Genomic DNA, 19,245 nt, shown 5'->3' on the forward strand with positions numbered 1-19,245 from the left:
CAGGCACTCTTTCTCTTCTGTGTGTTAGCCCCTTTCCCACGCAAAATGGGATGCTAAAAGAAATTACCTGAAAAGATAGGGAATTACTTAAACAATAACCTTTGAAACTCTTGATCTGAATACCTAGTCCAAGCAATGCTTAATAAACATTGGTGTATAAGTACCTTTAATCCACCTTAGGGCAGTGTTGTGTTTGTAGTAATTAAGTGAATCTATAACGGCCGCATGGCTGATGGAGCCTACAGACATAAGGAGGGTAATGTGGATGTGCAGGGCCAGAAGAGGACCTTGGAAAGGAATCCGAGTTTAGAAGGGGCGACTGCACAGAGGACTGATCTGAGGACTGCTGTGTGCTGTATCTCTTTTATGTCAAGATTACAGGAAACTTCTCTTGGGAAACAGGGTGGAAAGATTTTCTTACCTTCTCATTGTACATATTTAGCGGAATCACAATGCTGGGATCAGGACTAGCCACCTTTACCCCCTTTTTTTTTTAAACTTCCTGGAGTCTGTCTCATATTCTTTTCCCATTCCAGTGTCATTGCTGGTCACTTCTAGAACCAACCACATCAGCTCACGATGAGATCATTTCCTATGGTGTCCTGTAAGAGACCAGATGGGTATCTAGAATGGTAATTTTGTTAAAAAATTGGTCTCAATAGGTCCTGGCCAAATTCAGAGAACTATATCATTACAGCAGGATCCAGTTCCCGCCACAAAACAGATTTGGCCTAAGAACTTGCAGGCTGGGACGTCACCCTGAGTTCCTTGTCTCTTCCCCTTGTGCCTGACCTATGTTAACTGGGTTTTATCTACAGTTGAGTCCTGGGACTATTGAATTTTAATATTACCAGACAGAAGAATCTGGTGCTTTCTGGATGTTTTGCCAAATTAAATGTCATATATTTTCTTTGCAATGAGATGCACAATCACATTTTATTTCTAATTGGACCTGTCTACAAACGTAACCTGTAACTATGAATACACAGGATGGACAAAGACTGTTGAGACTGTTTATCACTAGAATTAAATACAGCCATTAAGTAACAGCAAATAATTGCCATTAACTTTATGACTATTCGCTTGTTATATGGTCTAGAAATTTTTAAAATTTTAATTGGTCTGCATTATTATGTGTACTTCTGAGAAGCTTGACTCATTCATTGGTCCGATTTCATTTGAGAACTGCAAACTAATTCAAATACACATGTAAGCCAAACACCATACAGGAACATTTCGGTTACAAAGAAAGACAAACAATACAGCCACAGATACTTTATCCTTTGATAGAATTCTTAATTAAATTAATACTTGCATTTATAATCTAAAGGCACCTCTGTGTAGCTAGCTGTGTTTGTGTGCATTTATATTGATATGTAGATATGTATCTGTAAGTGTATATGTGCACATATATGATATAGATGACTTTTTCATATGACATTTTTTACTAGGGAGATAGCTTGTATTGATTTTTAAGATTCTTTGTATTAGAGCGTCTAATGTCTCAACCTTTGAGTAAGATTTTGAAAAGCCACTGCAAGTCAGAGGTGGTTGGTTGAATGTTTAATAAACTTGGAGACCCTTCATCCTTGAGGAGGATTCCTAGCAGTAGTTTGTATGGTCCACAGTGTCTCCTTTATCCTCTGATCGTGGGGCAGATGAGTGACTACACCACTTCTATTCCCATTTCTGTGCTGGCCCAAGGGGATATGAGGACTGGAAGAACAGAGTCTCATCTGCTCCTCCACACAGCTATACTGGGCTCTGTAGATTTAGTCATAATTGTGGATATCTTTTGTGTAAAGTTCACAAAATCTATAGGAAGGTGATGGTTAGGCTACTGTGCTTTCTGTACATCCGTCTACCTTCTCAACTGGCATAACAGTGAGGTAGTTTTTGTAGCCAGAGCATCACAATCCCAAGAAATAGAATTCCAGCTCTGTCTGCTTGACATAGCTGGTTAGATTATTATCTTCACTTAATTGTTTATTCCAGACTCTATGACTTATAGTTTCATTACTGGGATAATTTACATAAAACACACTTAAGAAGAAAACATCAGCCCAGACATCAAGCATATGTGGACATATGCTAGGTTGACAAGACCTGGGGAAAGTTGAGTATATACAAGTTTCATTGTATTACAGGGAAACTGGTTGACCCATTTCAGGTGCACCACATTATGTGCCAGGTTTTCTGGGGTGTGTTGCCCTTTCCCCAGCTGCTGATTCATTCAGAGTGCTGCTTCACTGACATTTGGCAGCGCTTCATTCATTTTTTGACCACTTCTAAGTGGACCATCTTTTTATTGTTTGCAAGCTTACCACATCCTTCAGGATAGGAAGGTTTTTTTTTTTTTTTTAAATCCCAGTATCTACACTTCCTCCACTTGGCTGCTTCCTATGTGATTTAAGATACCTAAATTATCTTAGTCCCAGATGGGGATGGAAAAGATAAGGACCCAGGCATTCTAGCTCCTGACTGTGGATCCCTCCACTAGAGTGTGCTGCCCACTAAATAATCATTGATCACTGACTGAAAAGGATGAAGGGGTAGGGGTGTCTTCTAGGCAGGTTTGTGGAAGAAAACTTCCCATAGATCCCCAATGACAAAGAGAAAAATACTGCTTATATATGTTTTGATCCTTGCATTTCTCTTTTCTAACTAAGGCAAGTTTTGCCTTTGTTCAGCAAACGTCTTTATGGAGTGCTGGGTTTTTGGAAAGCTCACGGCCAGTGCTTGGGGGCTTAGGGTTTTAATCAGAGGTTGGCTGGCTGCTTTACCTAGGGCAAGGCATTATAATTGCTCCATGCCTCAATAGTTTCATTTATAAAATGAAGTTAAGAATATTTACTTGTCTCAGAAATTTGGTACAAAACCCTCACATGTATTAAAGTGTGATCAGCATGCCATTTTACCATACTCAAAAATTCACCCAATAGAATATTTCTCTGGAATTTTCTTTTCCCTGGAGGATTAGCAATGGTTGTATCTTGATTTCAGCATACACATGATAACCTTTCTAAAAGTATCCTTCTGTTTTTTGAACTGGATTTTGAAAGATACTTGAGGTACATGATCAAATGACAACATGGTAAATTGTTGTCATAACTTATTAATATCACTCAGGCTGTTGTTGTCCATAGAATAAGACAACTTCTTTCATTTAAAAGATATCCTTTAAGCAGATTGGTTTGGTTTGCCTTTCCAAAACCAGTGAAAATCTGCTCAAGGAGCTGCTTATAAGAGAAGCCACAAGTGAAGTCCTTGTGTGCTAGGACCTAGCAGGAGTAGTATTTGATGAGATAAACTCTTAGGAATGGCCTCTCCCAATTGCAACTTTGACACCGACCTTGGGAATGGGTATGACTGTAGAACAAGTGTATGCTTTTATCTGAAAGTCAGGAGTCAAATCCAGCAAGCCATTTTTCTGTGTACACAGTTTGACTTATTGGCAGCTCCCTTCTCTGCCTTACAGAGCCAGTTCCCCATTGCCTCTTTCCCTGCTGTTTTTTTTTCCAGGGACGTTTCAGTTCATGGTGAACTATTTTTATTTTTTAGTTACATTAACGCTATGAAATAATTAGTCAGCTAATTAATCTGGTTTACAAGCTTTGTAGGATTCTTCAGCTGTCAGTCAGGCCCAGGCCTGAGGCCTCCATCTAGTCTCAGCACTCCTGCCCATGTGATTCCCGTTACCATGGCTACTGGCTACATCTGCTGACACCCCAGTCTCTATTTATTGCTTAATTAAGAATTTCACGCTCAGCCCTTATCTGCCTCTAAGAACAAGTGCACACTGTTAAGAAATTCCAAATTTAGGCCCAGACACAAGGAAAGCCTTTCTTAGGGCTTGGCTGCATGGAGCCTCTCTAACATTCTCAGCATCCCAGCCGCCACCCTTCAATCAAAAATCATTAAATGGGGCAGAGATAATGAGCATGTAGCATATCAAAAGAAGGATGTTTGCTTGGTCCAAGGAAGGAAAAGCTGCTAGGCCCCATGCTCAGCTCCACTTCAAAGAGAGATGAGACCCCTCATCATTGGGGCCTGATAAAGCCCCATTTGTTCTGGGCTTGACTTATGAAAAAGGTCTGGCATGTCACAGTCCCATCTCACAGACGTGGGTTCCCCCACCTCTGCCTCCACCTTCACCAACCCCCTCCATGGCCTTCCACATGCTCGTGTGTCAGCACTTAGGCAGCTGGGTCCTCCAAAGCATCAGGCCAAGCGTATAATCACTGACTCTACACTCACAATGGCCACTTGTAGGGGGGTGGCCAGGAGGAGGTCTTCTTCACAATAGGAGCACAATTATTGCAGCTGCTAGGGAAGGTTATGCTTCTTCCTGTAGAAATGTAATAGGACTTGCCCAAAACAGGAGGTGAAGGTTTGGGGGAGGTGGTAGGGTGGAGGAAACAATCTTGAGTTGATTATTCATACTCTGACTTTTGGAAGCCCAATGTGGAGCCAGTGGGGTTCCAGCAGCTGCTTGTACACAGCCCTCTTCTAATAATTGTACATTCTGTCAGGGGTCAACTTACTTTTGACCCTGTCCTTTTATATTGGTAAAAGTCTCTTTGGGGCAAACTGTCAGGTTGTGGCAGGGTGCATTAAATACTCAGAGCCCCTTCCCCTTGCTTTATCCCCCACCCAACCAGCAGCCGGTGATAAATTCATATCAGATGCTACACCATTCACAGTTGCCCTCCTGAATTCACACAGCCCCCATTCTTGCAACAGCCATGTGGCCAAGCTGGGACATTGTGTGGGCGGCAGCTGAGAAGAAGGTCTGGTCCGAGTCTCCAAGGCTCCTGCTGCACTGCCTCCTTCTAATCCCACCGAAAAGAACACGCCTTGGTAGGCTGGCCAGCACGTTAGTCCAACTGTCTTCCTCATAAAAATAAAGTCTAACTGTAATTTGGTGGTCTTCATGGGTAGGAAGGCTGTGGAGAGAGTGACAGATGGATTTTATTCTGAGTGCCAAGTTGCTTTGAAGAATTCACATCATACAGACAGATCAGAAGAGATGCTGTCAACTTGGGAGAGCCTAAAAATAGGATGCTTTTTTGAGTTTGATGCTAAGCTCTCCATCATGGGTCAGGTTGACTGTCTAGGTTTTCTATTCTCTATACGATGGGGTACTAGCTGCTGGCTAGACTCATCAGTAGGCTTAGAAGATCCTGTGCAATTCCTTAAAATGAAATCCTTTTAGGATCTAAAGAAGAGACAGAACTCAAACAGTTCCCCAGAGCTCTTGGGGCGGATTTTGTCAGCAGAGTCAAATCATAATCTTTCACAACTCTGTAGCCATTCCCATGCTGAAGGCCTCTAAGGCAATCTATAGCATTCTAGTTAATAAATTAATTTACATTCTTATAGAAAACTCATTCCCCAAAGATCCACAAGGACTTTTACCAGTAATGTAGAGGATTGACTTGAGGGAAATGTACTAAGCTTTTCAGTAAAAATATAAATAATGGAATAGGAACCGGGGATGTGAGAAGAGAGTCTGGCTCTTGATTAGAAGCAACTTCTCCAAAGGGAAAAGAAGGGAGGAGCAAGGAAACAAAGGTAGGAAGAAAGGAAGGGAGGGAAAGAAAAGAAGCAAGAAGAAAGGAAGGAAGGGAAAGAGGGGGAATGAAAGGAGGAATAAAAAACCTCAGAAGTTAGAATTAAGTGATTGTTTAAAAATCACTTAGACTACAGAACGAAGTGTTAGCAGTGCTGACTGGCTAACCTTATTCACACAGGTCAGAGGTGGTGCAACCAATATTCAAACTCAGCTTTTCTGACTCAAGGTTCAATGCTTTTTTTTTTTTTTTTTAGTATACTATTTTTTAAAATCTAAGCTTATTTATCTCCCCTTATAAACCAATTTTTCTTCTATTTATAAAGAAACCCACTTATTATCTACCACTGTATTTCCTAAACTTCAGATAGTTGAGCACTGTTTTCATTTGTTTGTCACATTTTATCCCTCTTGTGTCATTATTATTTTTTTAAGAGTAGAAAAAATTTATTGAGGGAAAGAAAGCTTCTGTCTAAGAGAAAAAGAAGGGGGACCAGAAACTGGGTTGCCCACTCACCCCACTTCTCCAAGATATTTTATACCACAAAGCCATGTGGTGAGGTGGGTACAAAGTGGGACAAAACAATGAGACCCAATGGAAAATTATAAGGTGGGCATGAGGTGGGGCAAACCACGACCAACCAATAAGATTACAACTACAGTCACTCAGGTACTGTTGATTAAGTGTGTGTGTGGGGGGGTCAAATGAGGGAACAAATCATGTACAAGCATACAAGGATTTTCAGTAAGAGTGGGGTCAGGGATATTTCCTGGAAAGGCTGGGCCAAGATCTTGGCCCTTCCCCAGGTGATTGGTATCTATGTATATCAATCACTGCTCTCTATCCCCAGGGGAAGCACAAGAGTATAGTAGTTTCTCTCTTTTTACAATTCTGGCCTATTTGTCATATTTTATGCCTCTTGTGTCATTATTTACTTAATATATTTTCTTAAATTAATTTTTGCATTGTTTTATTTTTAAAATCTAACTTCTTATGCAATACCATCCATAAAATATAGGTTTAATGAACTAGTTATTTTTCCTAAAATACACTGTAATTCATAGCCACTAAAATAAATTTTATGCTGTTAAAATCATCATTATACATTTCATGTAATTTGGCAGATATAGTGTGGTCTGCATGGGTTTGGTTTAACTGATACAAAACAAATATTTTGAACGCAAGTCTCTTTTTTCATCAGGTTCTTTGTCTTCATTTGCTAAGGGCACCTGCTTCTGAGAACAAACCATGTTCTGAGTACAGCATACGTTGCATAATTCCTTAAGGCAGGGTTTTGAAAATTTGCTTCATAGGAAAGCAGGTAGGATGCTTGTTCCCAGGTCCCTCCCTGGAGATTGTGGTTCTGTAGATCTACTGAAGTGCCCAGGATACCACAAATGCCTTCATCTCAGTGTGGTAAACATCTCTCTGAGTCAGAATCACAATTATTATTGTTCTCTGAGTTAATTAAGAAGGTTTAATTGAGCTAACTCTCAGGACTCTGGCTAATGTAGTTATATGTATTGGTGTCTTGATCAAGTTCTTTTATACTTAAAAAAACACACACCCTTTCACAAATGAATATTACTGGGGGTAACAGAAGACCTTAAGTGGTCACAAGATTTTCAGATAGTATTTTCATGAAATTCTTTAAAAGGTCATGTGTTGCCCAGCGAGGAAGGTGAGATTTGGGAAGGCCACTCTGAGATCTGCTCTCCCTACGGCTTGCTTGGGCCCATTTGGTGGGACTGGGTAGCTGCCCCCTCCCCTGCCTGTGCTAGCACCAGCCCCAGCAAAGAAGGTAGTTGCACAGGCTCCCCTAAAACACCCTCCCTACCCTGCTCTCAGACCTCCTGATTGTGCCAGTCCTTGAACCCACTCTGCAGAGTCATAGGTGGTCATAAAGGATATTTTTCTGAGCTCCCAACTTTGAACATCTTTAAAGAAAGGGTGGGGGAAACCTGTACTACAATTGTTTGGAGTTCAAACTTGCAGGAGGTCAGGGAACTCAATCTGGGCCTTGCAGCCTGAGGTCAGTCTGAGTCACAGGGATCTGCCATTGGATAGCTAAGATCAGGGGACTTGGTTCTGCACATGGATGCACATGTTGAATATTATGACAGCAGAAAGATAGCCTGAAAGAGGCCCTTCAAATTCATTTTTTTCTTTCTTTTCCTCATTCCACGCTGCAAATTCTTTCTTCCTTCTGTCCTCTTTCTCCAACTCAGTCTCTTACTCCACCATATTATCCCTCATCTCCCTTTCTGTTCCTGCTCCTGCCCTAACTCAGATTTCTTCTTTTATCATTTTTTCTTTTTTCTTCTGTCATTTGACCTCACTCATGTATCAATAGTTTCAAGGGAAAGTGAGCCCCTATTACTGTGAAGGGGATATATTATTGTCCTTATTCTTGCACTCTGTCCATCCCTTTTGAATGTAATAGTCCCCTAAAGATTGTATGGTCATTCTATGTCCTCTGGCTTCACTTAAAACCTTCTCCAATCCTTTCACTTATCTACTCCTCTCGTCTTAACTCTGTCTAAGCCCCCATCCTAAATGGTAAAGATGCTATATTGAAAATTGTATTCACTGCAAACATATTTTGAGCTGCTTCTTGATTTTAATTTAATTCACATGGTTTAAGGGTGATAGATTAATGACCACCACAAGTGGTCTATTTGAAAGTTGTGCTTGATCCTATTGTGTTGCTGATTGTATCAATTGGGATAAAGGATTGTGATTGATTTAATGAGTTGTTATCTCTGATATTATGAAAATGAGAATGTCTATGAGTCATTAGAGACTCAAAAGCTAAAGTACAACTATATCAGGAAGATTTAAGTAATAACCCAGAAATTAAACCAAGGAAAACCCAACAACAAAAATAAAAATGAGAAAACACTTAAACAAGACACAAAGGCAGACCTCCAGTTCACCAATGGCAAACAGTAGGGCAAATGAGGATGAAAAGTCTGATAGTGAACCAGCAGGACACCCTGAGCCCATAGCACAGGAAGTACCAAAACAGATCAATCAGGCTCTAGAAAAATTCAAAACAGAAATAATTTCCCAGAAAACCATAGAGATGGTGAGCAAAATGGAAGTCATGATTTGAGATTCTAGAATGAAACTGATTAAAAAAATAGTTGAGCTCAGGACTATGTTAGAAGCCATGAAGGCCCAGCATAGGATAGAAATGGAAATAATGAATGCCCAGCAGAGGAAAGAAATGGAATCCATAAAACAGATTCAAACAGATATCCAGGAGATTAAAAACTCTATTGAAAGTGTGCACAACAGAATAAAAGAATGCAAAGATAGAATTTCAGATATAGAAGATAGAATTGCAGTCAGTGACAGTGAAAAGAGAGGCCTCTTAAAAACAATAAGGGATCATGAGAAATTCATCCAACAACCCCTAGATGATGCAAAGAAGAATAACATAAGACTGATAGGAATCCATGAAGTAGCAGGAGAAAATAGAAATGACTTAAAAAAGCTGTTCACAGAATTAATGACAGCAAACTTCCTAAACAGAAGGAAGGAATTAGATGTACAGAAAATTGAGGCATATAGGACTCCAACTAGCCACAATAAAAAAACCCCTACACCTAGACATATAATAATCAAGATCCCAGAAACCCAACAGAAGAACAAAATACTATACGCAGTAAGAGAAAAGAAATAAATCACATGCAAAGGAAAGACCATAAGAATCACAGAGACTTTTCAACACAAACTCTTAGGTCAAGGAGAGCCTAGAGTGAGGTATTTCAAGTACTAAAAGAAAACAACCTCCAACCTAGACTGATGTATCCTGCAAAACTCTCTTTCAAAATGGATGGGGAAATAAGATACTTCCATGACAAAGAACACTGGAGAAACATCATGAACACCAAATGAGCACTACAAGGAATTCTAAACAAAATCCTAGGAAAAGACAATGAAGGTCACAACACCATAAGGCCCAGCAGAGCAAATCAAATAGGCAAGGCAAGAAACTAAAAGGAGAGGGCAAAAAATTAAAAAGAGTAAACAAAAGGACAATAACATGACAATAATAAGTCAGAATATATCAGTTATAACCATCAATGTCAATGGCCTTAATTCACCAATCAAGAGAAATAGACTAGCAGAAGGGATTAAGAAGCAAAATCCAACAATATGTTGTATACAAGAAACACACCTAGTGCAAAAAGAAGCTCATAGACTGAAAGTGAAAGGATGGAAAACAGTTCTCCATGCGACAGGAGCCCAGAAAAAAGCAGGGATAGCAATGTTATTTGCAGACAAAGTAAATTTCAAACCAAAACTCATTAAGAGAGACAAAAAAGGTCACTACATCCTTGTAAAGGGAACAATTCAAGAAGAAGAGGTGACAATCATAAACATATGTGCACCAAATATAAATGCCCCCAACTATATAAAACAAATATAAAGTAACATGGAAAACTAAATAAGCACTAATACAATTGTAGTGGGGGACCTAAATACCCCACTATCACAAATAGACAGATGATCTAGGCAAAAAATAAACAACAAAATATTAGAACTCAACCAAGCTTTTGAACATATGGACTTAAAAACATCTATAGAGTGTTACACCCCACAAAATCAGAATATACATTCTTTTCAGCTGCACATGGGTCATTCTCCAAGACAGACAACATACTAGCTCAAAGAACAGGTCTGAACAAATGCAAAATAATTGTTTATCCCCTGTATATTATCAGATCATAGTGCAATCGAGCTGGAGAGCAATAGCATAAAAAACTGGAGGAACTTCACAAACACATGGAAATTGAACAACACTCTCCTGAACAATCAATGGATCACAGAAGAAATTAAAGAAGAAATTAGACAGTTTTTACAAATAAATGAAAATGCCAATACAACATACAGGAATCTATGGGATACAATGAAAGCAGTTCTATGTGGAAAATTCAAAGCACTGAATGCCCACGCTAGGAAAACAGAGTGAACTCAAATGAACAACCTAATGATGAATCTTAGACACAGAGTTCTATGGAAAATTCAAAGCACTGAATGCCCACGCTAGGAAAACAGAGTGAACTCAAATGAACAACCTAATGATGAATCTTAGACTACCAGAAAAATAAGAGCAAAAAAACCCCAAAGCTTGAATAATAGAGGAAATTATAAAGATTAGAGCAGAAATCAATGCAATGGAAACTAAGACAAAGATACAAAAAATAAATGAATCAAAGAGTTGGTTTTTTGAAAGAATAAATAAAATCGATAATCCCTTAGCTAACCTTATCAAAAAAAGGAAAGAAAAGGCTCAGATCCATGCAATCAGGAATGTAAAAGGAAAAGTCACAATAGATCCCACAGAAATCCAGAGGATCGTTAATACCTACTTTGAGAACCTGTACTGTAACAAAATGGAAAACACAGAAGAAATGGACAGATTTTTAGATACTTATGAATTACCAACGTTGAACAAAGAAGATAAAAATGTTTTAAAAACCCCAATTATAATCAATGAAATCAAAAATGTAATTAAAAATTTACTAACAGAGAAAAACCCAGGTCCTGATGGATTCACTGCTGAATTTTACAAAACATTTAGAGACGAACTACTGCCTTTACACTTCAAACTTTTCAGTGAGATTGAAAAGGAAGCAATACATCCAAATTCATTGCTGGAAGCAAGTATCACTTTGATTCCCAAACCAGGAGAGACAACTCTGAAAAAGAGAACTACAGGCCAATCTCCTTCATGAATATAGATGCAAAAATCCTTAATGCGATACTAGCAAACAGAATACAGAGTATCATCAAGAAGATCATACATCCTGACCAAGTTGGATTTATTCCAGGGATGCAAGGATGGTTCAACATATGTAAATCAATAAATGTAATACACTATATTAACAAAGTCAAGTGCAAAAACCATATGATCCTCTCAATAGAGGCAGAAAAAGCAGGAAAAAATTCAGCATCCATTCACCATAAAAACCCTGCAAAAAATTGGAAGAGATGGTTTATATCTCAACTTAATAAAGGTTATCTATGAAAAACCAACAGCCAACATCATATTAAATGGCCAAAAACTGAAAACTTTCACGTTAAAATCAGGAACAAGACAAGGATGCCCACTATCACCACTCCTCTTTGATATAGTTCTGGAAACATTAGTCACAGCAATTAGACAAGAGAAATAAATTAAAGCAATTAAGATAGGAAAGGAAGAAGTTAAACTGTCATTATTTGCTGACAATATAATACTATATATTGAAGACGTAAAAGACTCCACCAAAAGATTTCTACACTTAATTGACACTTTTAGCAGAGTAGCAGGATACAAGGCCAACATCCAAAAATCAATAGCCTTCTTGTACACAAATAACAGACTCCCTGAGAGAGAAATTAGGGAAACAATTCCTTTCACAATAGCATCCAAAAAAAAAAATTAAGTATCTAGGAATCAATCTAATGAAAGAAGCAAAAGAACTCTATACTGAAAAGTACTGCAAAACTCTGAAAAAAGAGATTGAAGAGGATATAAGAAAATGGAAAGATATTCCATGCTTCTGGGTAGGAAGAATCAACAAAGTGAAAATGGTCGTACTACCAAAACTACTATACAGATACAATGCAATGCCAATTGAAATTCCAACACTATATTTCACAGAACTAGAAAAAAGAATCCAAAAATTCATTTGGAATCATAAGAGACCTAGAATAGCAAAAGCCATCCTAGGCAACAGAGACCTGGTGGCGGGTATAACAATTTCCAATTTGAAACTATACTACAAAGCCACTGTGATAAAAACATCATGATACTGGCAAAGAAACAGACCTGAGTATCAGTGGAACAGCTTGGAAGACACACAAAAAAAGCCAGATGTACTCAGCTACATCATCTTTGACAAAGGAGCTTACCATCCTTAGTGGAGGAAAGATAGCCTCTTTAATAAATGGTGTTGCAAAAACTGGATCTCATCCTGCCAAAGATTAAAACTGGACCCTATCTTTCACCATGCACTAAATTAAAATCCAAGTGGATTAAAGATCTAAATATTAAAACAGAAACACTAAACTTGCTGGAAGATAAGTTAGGCAGAACTCTTGAAAACATTGGCATAGGAAAAGATTTTATGAACAAATCCTCAGTAGCAAGTGAACTGGCAGAAAGAATCAACAACTGGAATCTCATCTCATTAAAAAGCTTCTGTATTGCAAAAGAAACCACCAACAATTGACAATGTGAAATAGGAAGAAAGGGGCTAACGGTGTAGGGAAAGTGGGAAGGGTAGGAGAAAGGAAAGAAGGGAAAAGAAAAAAAATATGAGAAAATGAAAAAATGGAAATGAAGGGTTTGTAAACAGGGAGGGAGGAGAGGGTGAAGGGAATGCAGGGACAAGGGGAAAAATGAGAACCAAGACCTGTCATGTAAAGGTACAAGATCCCAATAATGAATGTAACTGTACTGTATACCTAAAATGTACCAATAAACTCAACGAGGAAATAAAAGATCATGGGTTATGAAGTCCAAGGTATCTTTCATGGCTGTCTCTGTGAGGCTGAAATTAGACAGGAATATGGTAAGACTTTTGCAGCTGAGTCTCTTGTGAATGAGGTTAGGGTCACTGAGCAGGAGAAGAGAAACAGAGTAGGAATTTGCAGGTGCGTAGGGCAGATGGGGAAGAGAGGAAGAGGTAGCAGACATAACAAACTAAAATGAAATTTCAGAGGCAGAACCAAGTCCTATAGGTGGCTCAGAAAGTCAAGGCTGGCATTTGGATTCAGTGCAGTTCAGATAAAGACAGAAAGAGTAGCCACAAGTCAGGGTGCGATTGGATAAAACTTTCAGGCATCAACTGCAATTGCTGTTTTATGCTCTTTCATTGTGTAGTCAGGAGCTGACTCATGCTAGATAAATGCAGACTGAATAGTGAGTTCTAATGTGTGAATAAACTCAAATGGCAAGGTACAAGTGGGGTGTGAGTGGAAAAGTGAAATAGGGATGAAGCCTGTGGCTTACTGGGATGGGATGTGGTTTTCCTTTTTAAATGAATGGGCACTTATTTCTCCCTCAAAAAATTTAAAAGATATGCTTGGGGGCAGAATTAATTTTCCTTCTCCTTAGCATCCTGGAGAGGATGAAATGCACCAGGCCCAGTGCCTTACGCTGTAGGCACTCACATGCCATCCAGTTGAATAACTCTTAGATCCTCGTACCAGGAGCTTGTTTCTTAGCACATTTCTCTCTTCCTCCTATAAGTCTATATTTTTAGTAAGCTTAGACCAAGTAGCACTCATCAGAGTACCTTGGCAATAATGGACCCAACTTTTCTTGGGTCACGGACTTTTTCTTGACCCAGACTTTTCTTATTTTTGAGGACCAGTTCTTAAAATCTGGCAAAGATCAACTACAAGGAAGCTTCATTTATAAATAAGATAGATTAACCATTATCATAGTACAAATACAAAATAAAAAATCATGAGTATTGAGAAGACATATGTATAACAGCCCAGCTTGTGTAAGGCTTTTCAGCTCTTCCCAAGTCAGTACCTTTATTCTTAAATGATTTTCATCCCTCTTGCATTTATTCAAATTGGAAATGACACTTAACATTTACAGTCCTTTAGAGTCAAAAAACTTAGCAAACTTTAACAGATCTCATTGAGTTGCTTATAACTCTGTAAGACTACAGCTCATCATGATTAAGTGCAGCTGTAAAAACATTAAAAGGAGTAAAAGCATATTTCTTGAGCCATGTTAACTGCCATATAGAATAATGAACTTGTCTAATGACATTGTTGATCATAGCTAGTATTTGTTCTTCACTATGTGCTATGTTCCATGGATTAGCTCACCATTTTCTCCCAAACTATCCTGTGAGGTAGACAGTATGAGATTCTCATTTTCAGATGAAGTGGATAAGGTTCATTTGTTCCAGGATTCAGTTTTAGGATGTTGGTCCTCAGTACCCATATTTTCTTAGTACCCTCTATTGTCTTTCATGACCTTAGAAATTGTATTCGGGGAGATTTTGTCTCTTGAGCCATACTCACATTCTCTGAACCAGCCCCACAGGAACGTGTACAGTGGTGATGCAGGCAGGTAGACTTTGATAATTTTCCTTGCCTTTGATAACTTTTTCTATCTTCTCTGATACTGAAAGCGTTTCCCTTCTCTGAATGGCATTCACATTTTTAACTGTAATACAATGAGCAATGAAATTTCAATATACACTTAGGCTTCCCAATATCTGTGTGGGGAAGGGAGCCTTCTGAAAGTGAGGACCGTGTGTGTGTGTGTGTGTGCAGAGACAGAAGAACCTCAGAGGGAACTCAGTCCTGAAGCCACCTGAACAGTGCAGTGAAAAGAGCAGATGCTTAGCCAGTAAGGCCTGGCTTACCAAAAGCAGAGCCTGAGGAAGGAGTGAAGGGACAAAAAGAGCAAGAGGAATAGATTGCAGTTAGGTATGTTGATGGCCGGTATCCTCAGTCTTTGGAAGAATCATCATAATGATAACGACCATGCATGAGTGCTTGTGGTATCCTTTTACACCCAAGGAATTTGAGATGCATTGATTGTTTCCCCTGTACTTTAAACTTTTAATTTATCTAGTGGAAAAATGTTGCCATTATTCCTTTACCCCAACTGTTCTACTTATAGGTATAATTTTACTTATTTGGTATTGAATGACTCCTTATAAAATGATTAGAGTTTCTTTGAAAAAGATGATGTATATTATCCTTTTTTTTTTTTCTGGTACTTGGGATCAAACTTAGGACCTTGGGCTTGTCAGGCAGGCACAGAGCTGCTGAGTTCCATTCTGGGCCCAAAATTTGACATATAATTGTTATCACTTACTTACCTTACCTCACTGATTTTTTTCCTTTTTTTTTTTGAGGCAGAGTCTCAGTATATAGTTCAGGCTGTCGTTGAACTCACTATCTAGGTCAGGCTGTCCTTGAACTCACTATGTAGCCCATGCTGGCCTTGAATTTGAGGCTATCCTTCTGCCTCAGTTTCCCTAGTGCTGAGATTACAGATGTGGACCACCACGGCTGGCTACTTCAATGATTTTGTCCTAAAGAGGAGGCCATAGACATACTGAAATCTATGCTGTTTGGTAATCATGAAAAAAGGATGATTTTTGTAACATCTTTGGATGAGCTGATTTCTTTTTTCAAATGTTTTCTAAAACATTTTCTAGTTTGTCTTTCTTAAGCTTTGACTGTATGACAGCATTCAGTTTTTGTGCCTGTGGAAGAGCATTCTACTGCTACTGCATTTCTCGTGGTTTCTGATGCCATTGTGACCATATTGTTCTTTTCTTTTCTTCCAGAGAAACCTTTTTCTTTCTTGCTTTAGTCTTTTACCCCTAGGGGAGTGAGCAGAATGTGTTGACATTGTCAATGAAACATTAGTTGCTCCAAGTAAAGCCCCATAAACTTGGGAGTCTAGATTGGCTTACGAACATAAAACATGCATTCTTAACAATACCTAGGGTCATAAGATACATGAGAGAGAGCCCTCAAACATTTGGAGGTAGTGTTTATGGCTCAGTGGTAGAGTACCTGGTCAGCACGCACAAGGCCTGAGGTTTGATGCCCAGTTCCACAAAACACAACATCTGGAGACGAAGATAGTGACACAATCCTAACTTTATAAGTGCTACTCAATAGATACCTATTGGATTAGAAACAAACACAGGGTAGATGTCACAGTATGACATTTGAAGTACCTGTCATGGTGTAGAATTTGAAGTACTTCTCATCTTTAGAGACTGCATAAACAAATATAGAGAGAAGTGGTTGAGCTAGACCTTATTAGAAAAAAGAGATGCTGACTGGTGGCATTAGTATTATTACTATTTTTTTGAAGTTAAAAAAGTGGATAAGGCAAAATATGTAGTAAGACAAAGTAATAATTTAAGTACAGTATTGGAAATGGTGATAGACATGGAATATGTCAAGAAGTAGAACATGTTGACATGTACCTAGTCTCAAGATGTAACAGTCTAAGGAGAAAATATATTTGTATTTTTTGAGACAGGATCTCATTATGTAGCCCAGGCTGGCCTTGAACTCCTGGGGGACCTTCCTACCTCAGCCTCCCAAGTGCTGGGATTATAGTCATGTATCACCGCACCCATCTTGAAAACAATTTTAAATGGTAATATGATAAAAATAAAATAGAATTGGAGAGGTTGCCCCTGGAACTCTTCAGAGGTTATTTTCTTTGTAATGTTCTGAAGCTTTTGCTTTATAGTTAAAAAGAATGATTTTTGATTTATCCCACCTTTGATGGAAGAAAGGTTTTTTAGGGTCCTAGGGAAAGAAAAATGGAGAGTATGAGCTTGGCCAAGTCCCTGAGGGTATACCCTTGGTCAGCTTTCGGCCCTCCAGTGGTGGAGTTGCTGGCTCCCATGACACCTGATAAGGCAGAAAGGTAACTAACCAATAAGAAGCAAGGTGTTACTGGAAAAATGAAGTTCACGCACCTGATTACTAATTAATCAGGCATGAGAGCACCTTGTAGATGCATTCACTATTTAATTATAGCAGCCTCTCTTGGCAAAGGAGCATATGTTCCCAGCTTAATCTACGGGTTTATACTGACATCAAATTGTCATTATCAGAAAGAATCAGGGCTTTTGATTATTTCCGCTAATTTATTGAACTCTTAAAATTAATGAACCCCAGGCCTTTTAAGTGTGTTCAGTTGGTTTGGAAGATGGGAGGAGAAAGGCGGATGGGGAAGAGCCTTCATTGAAAGGACAATTTGTTTGGATAAAGGTAAAAAAAATATATTTCATGGGTGATGTGAACTGCACCAGTGAAAAACACAAGAAATCTAAAAACTGAGCCCACAAAATGATAGAGAGGAAATAGGATGTGAGGTATGGCTTTCTGGACACCACTGGCCTCCAAAAACATATGGCTAAATGGTTCCCTTCCTAACTATGTGTGTGCCAGTACTCTTAGAGAACCAGAACCTCGCTGCAATTAAGCTGTCTTAAATAAAAGCAGTAAGAATCAAATATTAGAAATCAATTGTTAAATTAACTAACAAGAACTTCTCTTTATGGTGAACATTTAGTTAGGCTGAGGAGAATTTTATATAAAGCCATCTTTCTCACGAGTTAATATCATTAGCATTAAGATGACTTTTTAACACCTCCGTAATGTAGCCTTTTGTGTTCAGTTTCAGGTGAAGATCAAGTTCAAGTGACTCTCCAGGTGAAGGAAGGCGTGGTGCCCGCAACTATTTCTGGTGAGTATTAACTCACAAAATAGAAGCCTGTGGCACAGCAGAATGTCCTCTAGTGGTTACAAGTTCATTCTTATCATGTTATTTATAAGCAGGCAAATTCCAGCCCTGCTTTTATGCTTGAGAAATCTATCTGTGCTACCCTATAATTAAAATATGTGTCTGCGTGTCAAAAAAAGATATAAGGGTTCATTTATTTTTTCAAAACAATAGAAAGTAAGAATTGAAACATGTAAATAAGCACACTTCATAAATTATGGACCATATGTGCACATAGGACTGAGGATCTGCAGATGGGCCATTAGACCCCCTCCAAATGGAAAGCAAAATCCAGGGTATCTCTAAACTTTAATTGTTCCTGGTAATTTCAGGAAATCAGTATAAACAAATCCTATCCAAAAGTCAGATGGTTCTGTGAAACCTTTCTAACTCCAAAAAACAAAATCCTCAAAGAGTAAACATCTCGTAACTGCTTTCTAATGTATGTCATTGTTTGTTTTTGTTTGTCCTGAGTCAGTTTGCAGAAGGAATAAATCTTTTCCAAGGCAGAGTTTTCCTTTGATTTTCAATGCCATGTTTTTGTGTTAGGTTGAGCAGAGTCCCTGCTAATTAGAAAATGATCTAATGATTCTTCCACTTGAATTAATAAATAACAGAAATAATAGTACTAGATAAACCTGTAAACTAGAAGAACTAAGGATTTCTGTTCTATACTTACTATAATAAGAAGAGAGCAATTCACGATTATATTCTTAACAGATTCTGAACTCCCTCAGCACTGAATTCTTTGTATTTCTAGACTGCAATCCCTCTTTCTTTCTTTTTAAAATTAATTTTGTTGGTACATTTTAGGTATATAATATGACAGCATTCACCATTGGGAATTTGTACCTTTACATAATATATCTTGGTTCTTATTTTTTTCTGCATTCCTCTGCCCTCCCTATTTACCAAGACTTTATTTCCATTTTTTCCTTTTCTTGTATTTATTCCTTTCCTTTCCCCTACCCCTCCCTCTTTCTTCTTATGGTTCTATGTTCATAGAAGGCTCTGAGTTGGGGGATAGGGGTTACAACAATGGGCAAGATGGAGTGGCCTTTGGCTACATGGGGTTCTATTGTCTCTTGGGGATGTCAAACAAATTATTTACTAGTTAATTAATTAATTATCTTTAAAATGATTATTATCCAGGAAGAAATATCCTACAATTTTCAGTACATGTTTACATTATTTGCATGGAGTTGGCACATGTACATAACACCTTCACACCTTTTTTTCATCCTCTTTCCCTCTGTGTGCTCCACCTTCTAATTTCCTTCTCATTTGAGACAGATATGTCTCCCTACTTTTCATTATTTAACTTTTATTTTGCTCTTTATTTGTAATTTGGGTTTTTAATATAACAGAAACCGTTCA

At 38.4% G+C, this 19,245-nt stretch overlaps 1 protein-coding gene across 8 annotated transcripts in view; it reads left to right on the forward strand.

Annotated features, from left to right (window-relative positions):
- Positions 1-19,245, forward strand: part of Pkhd1 (PKHD1 ciliary IPT domain containing fibrocystin/polyductin) — a 458,548-nt gene that overhangs the window by 232,034 nt on the left and 207,269 nt on the right. For all 8 annotated transcript variants that reach the window (XM_019208499.1, XM_010631095.1, XM_019208501.1 and 5 more), the window contains one exon: positions 17,764-17,832. In XM_019208499.1, coding sequence (XP_019064044.1) covers positions 17,764-17,832 — 69 coding nt within the window. The remainder of the gene's footprint in view (positions 1-17,763; positions 17,833-19,245) is intronic.

The sequence above is a fragment of the Fukomys damarensis genome, unplaced genomic scaffold (assembly GCF_012274545.1).
Source record: "Fukomys damarensis isolate Sample0158 unplaced genomic scaffold, DMR_v1.0_HiC HiC_scaffold_14, whole genome shotgun sequence".
Lineage (NCBI taxonomy): Eukaryota > Metazoa > Chordata > Mammalia > Rodentia > Bathyergidae > Fukomys > Fukomys damarensis.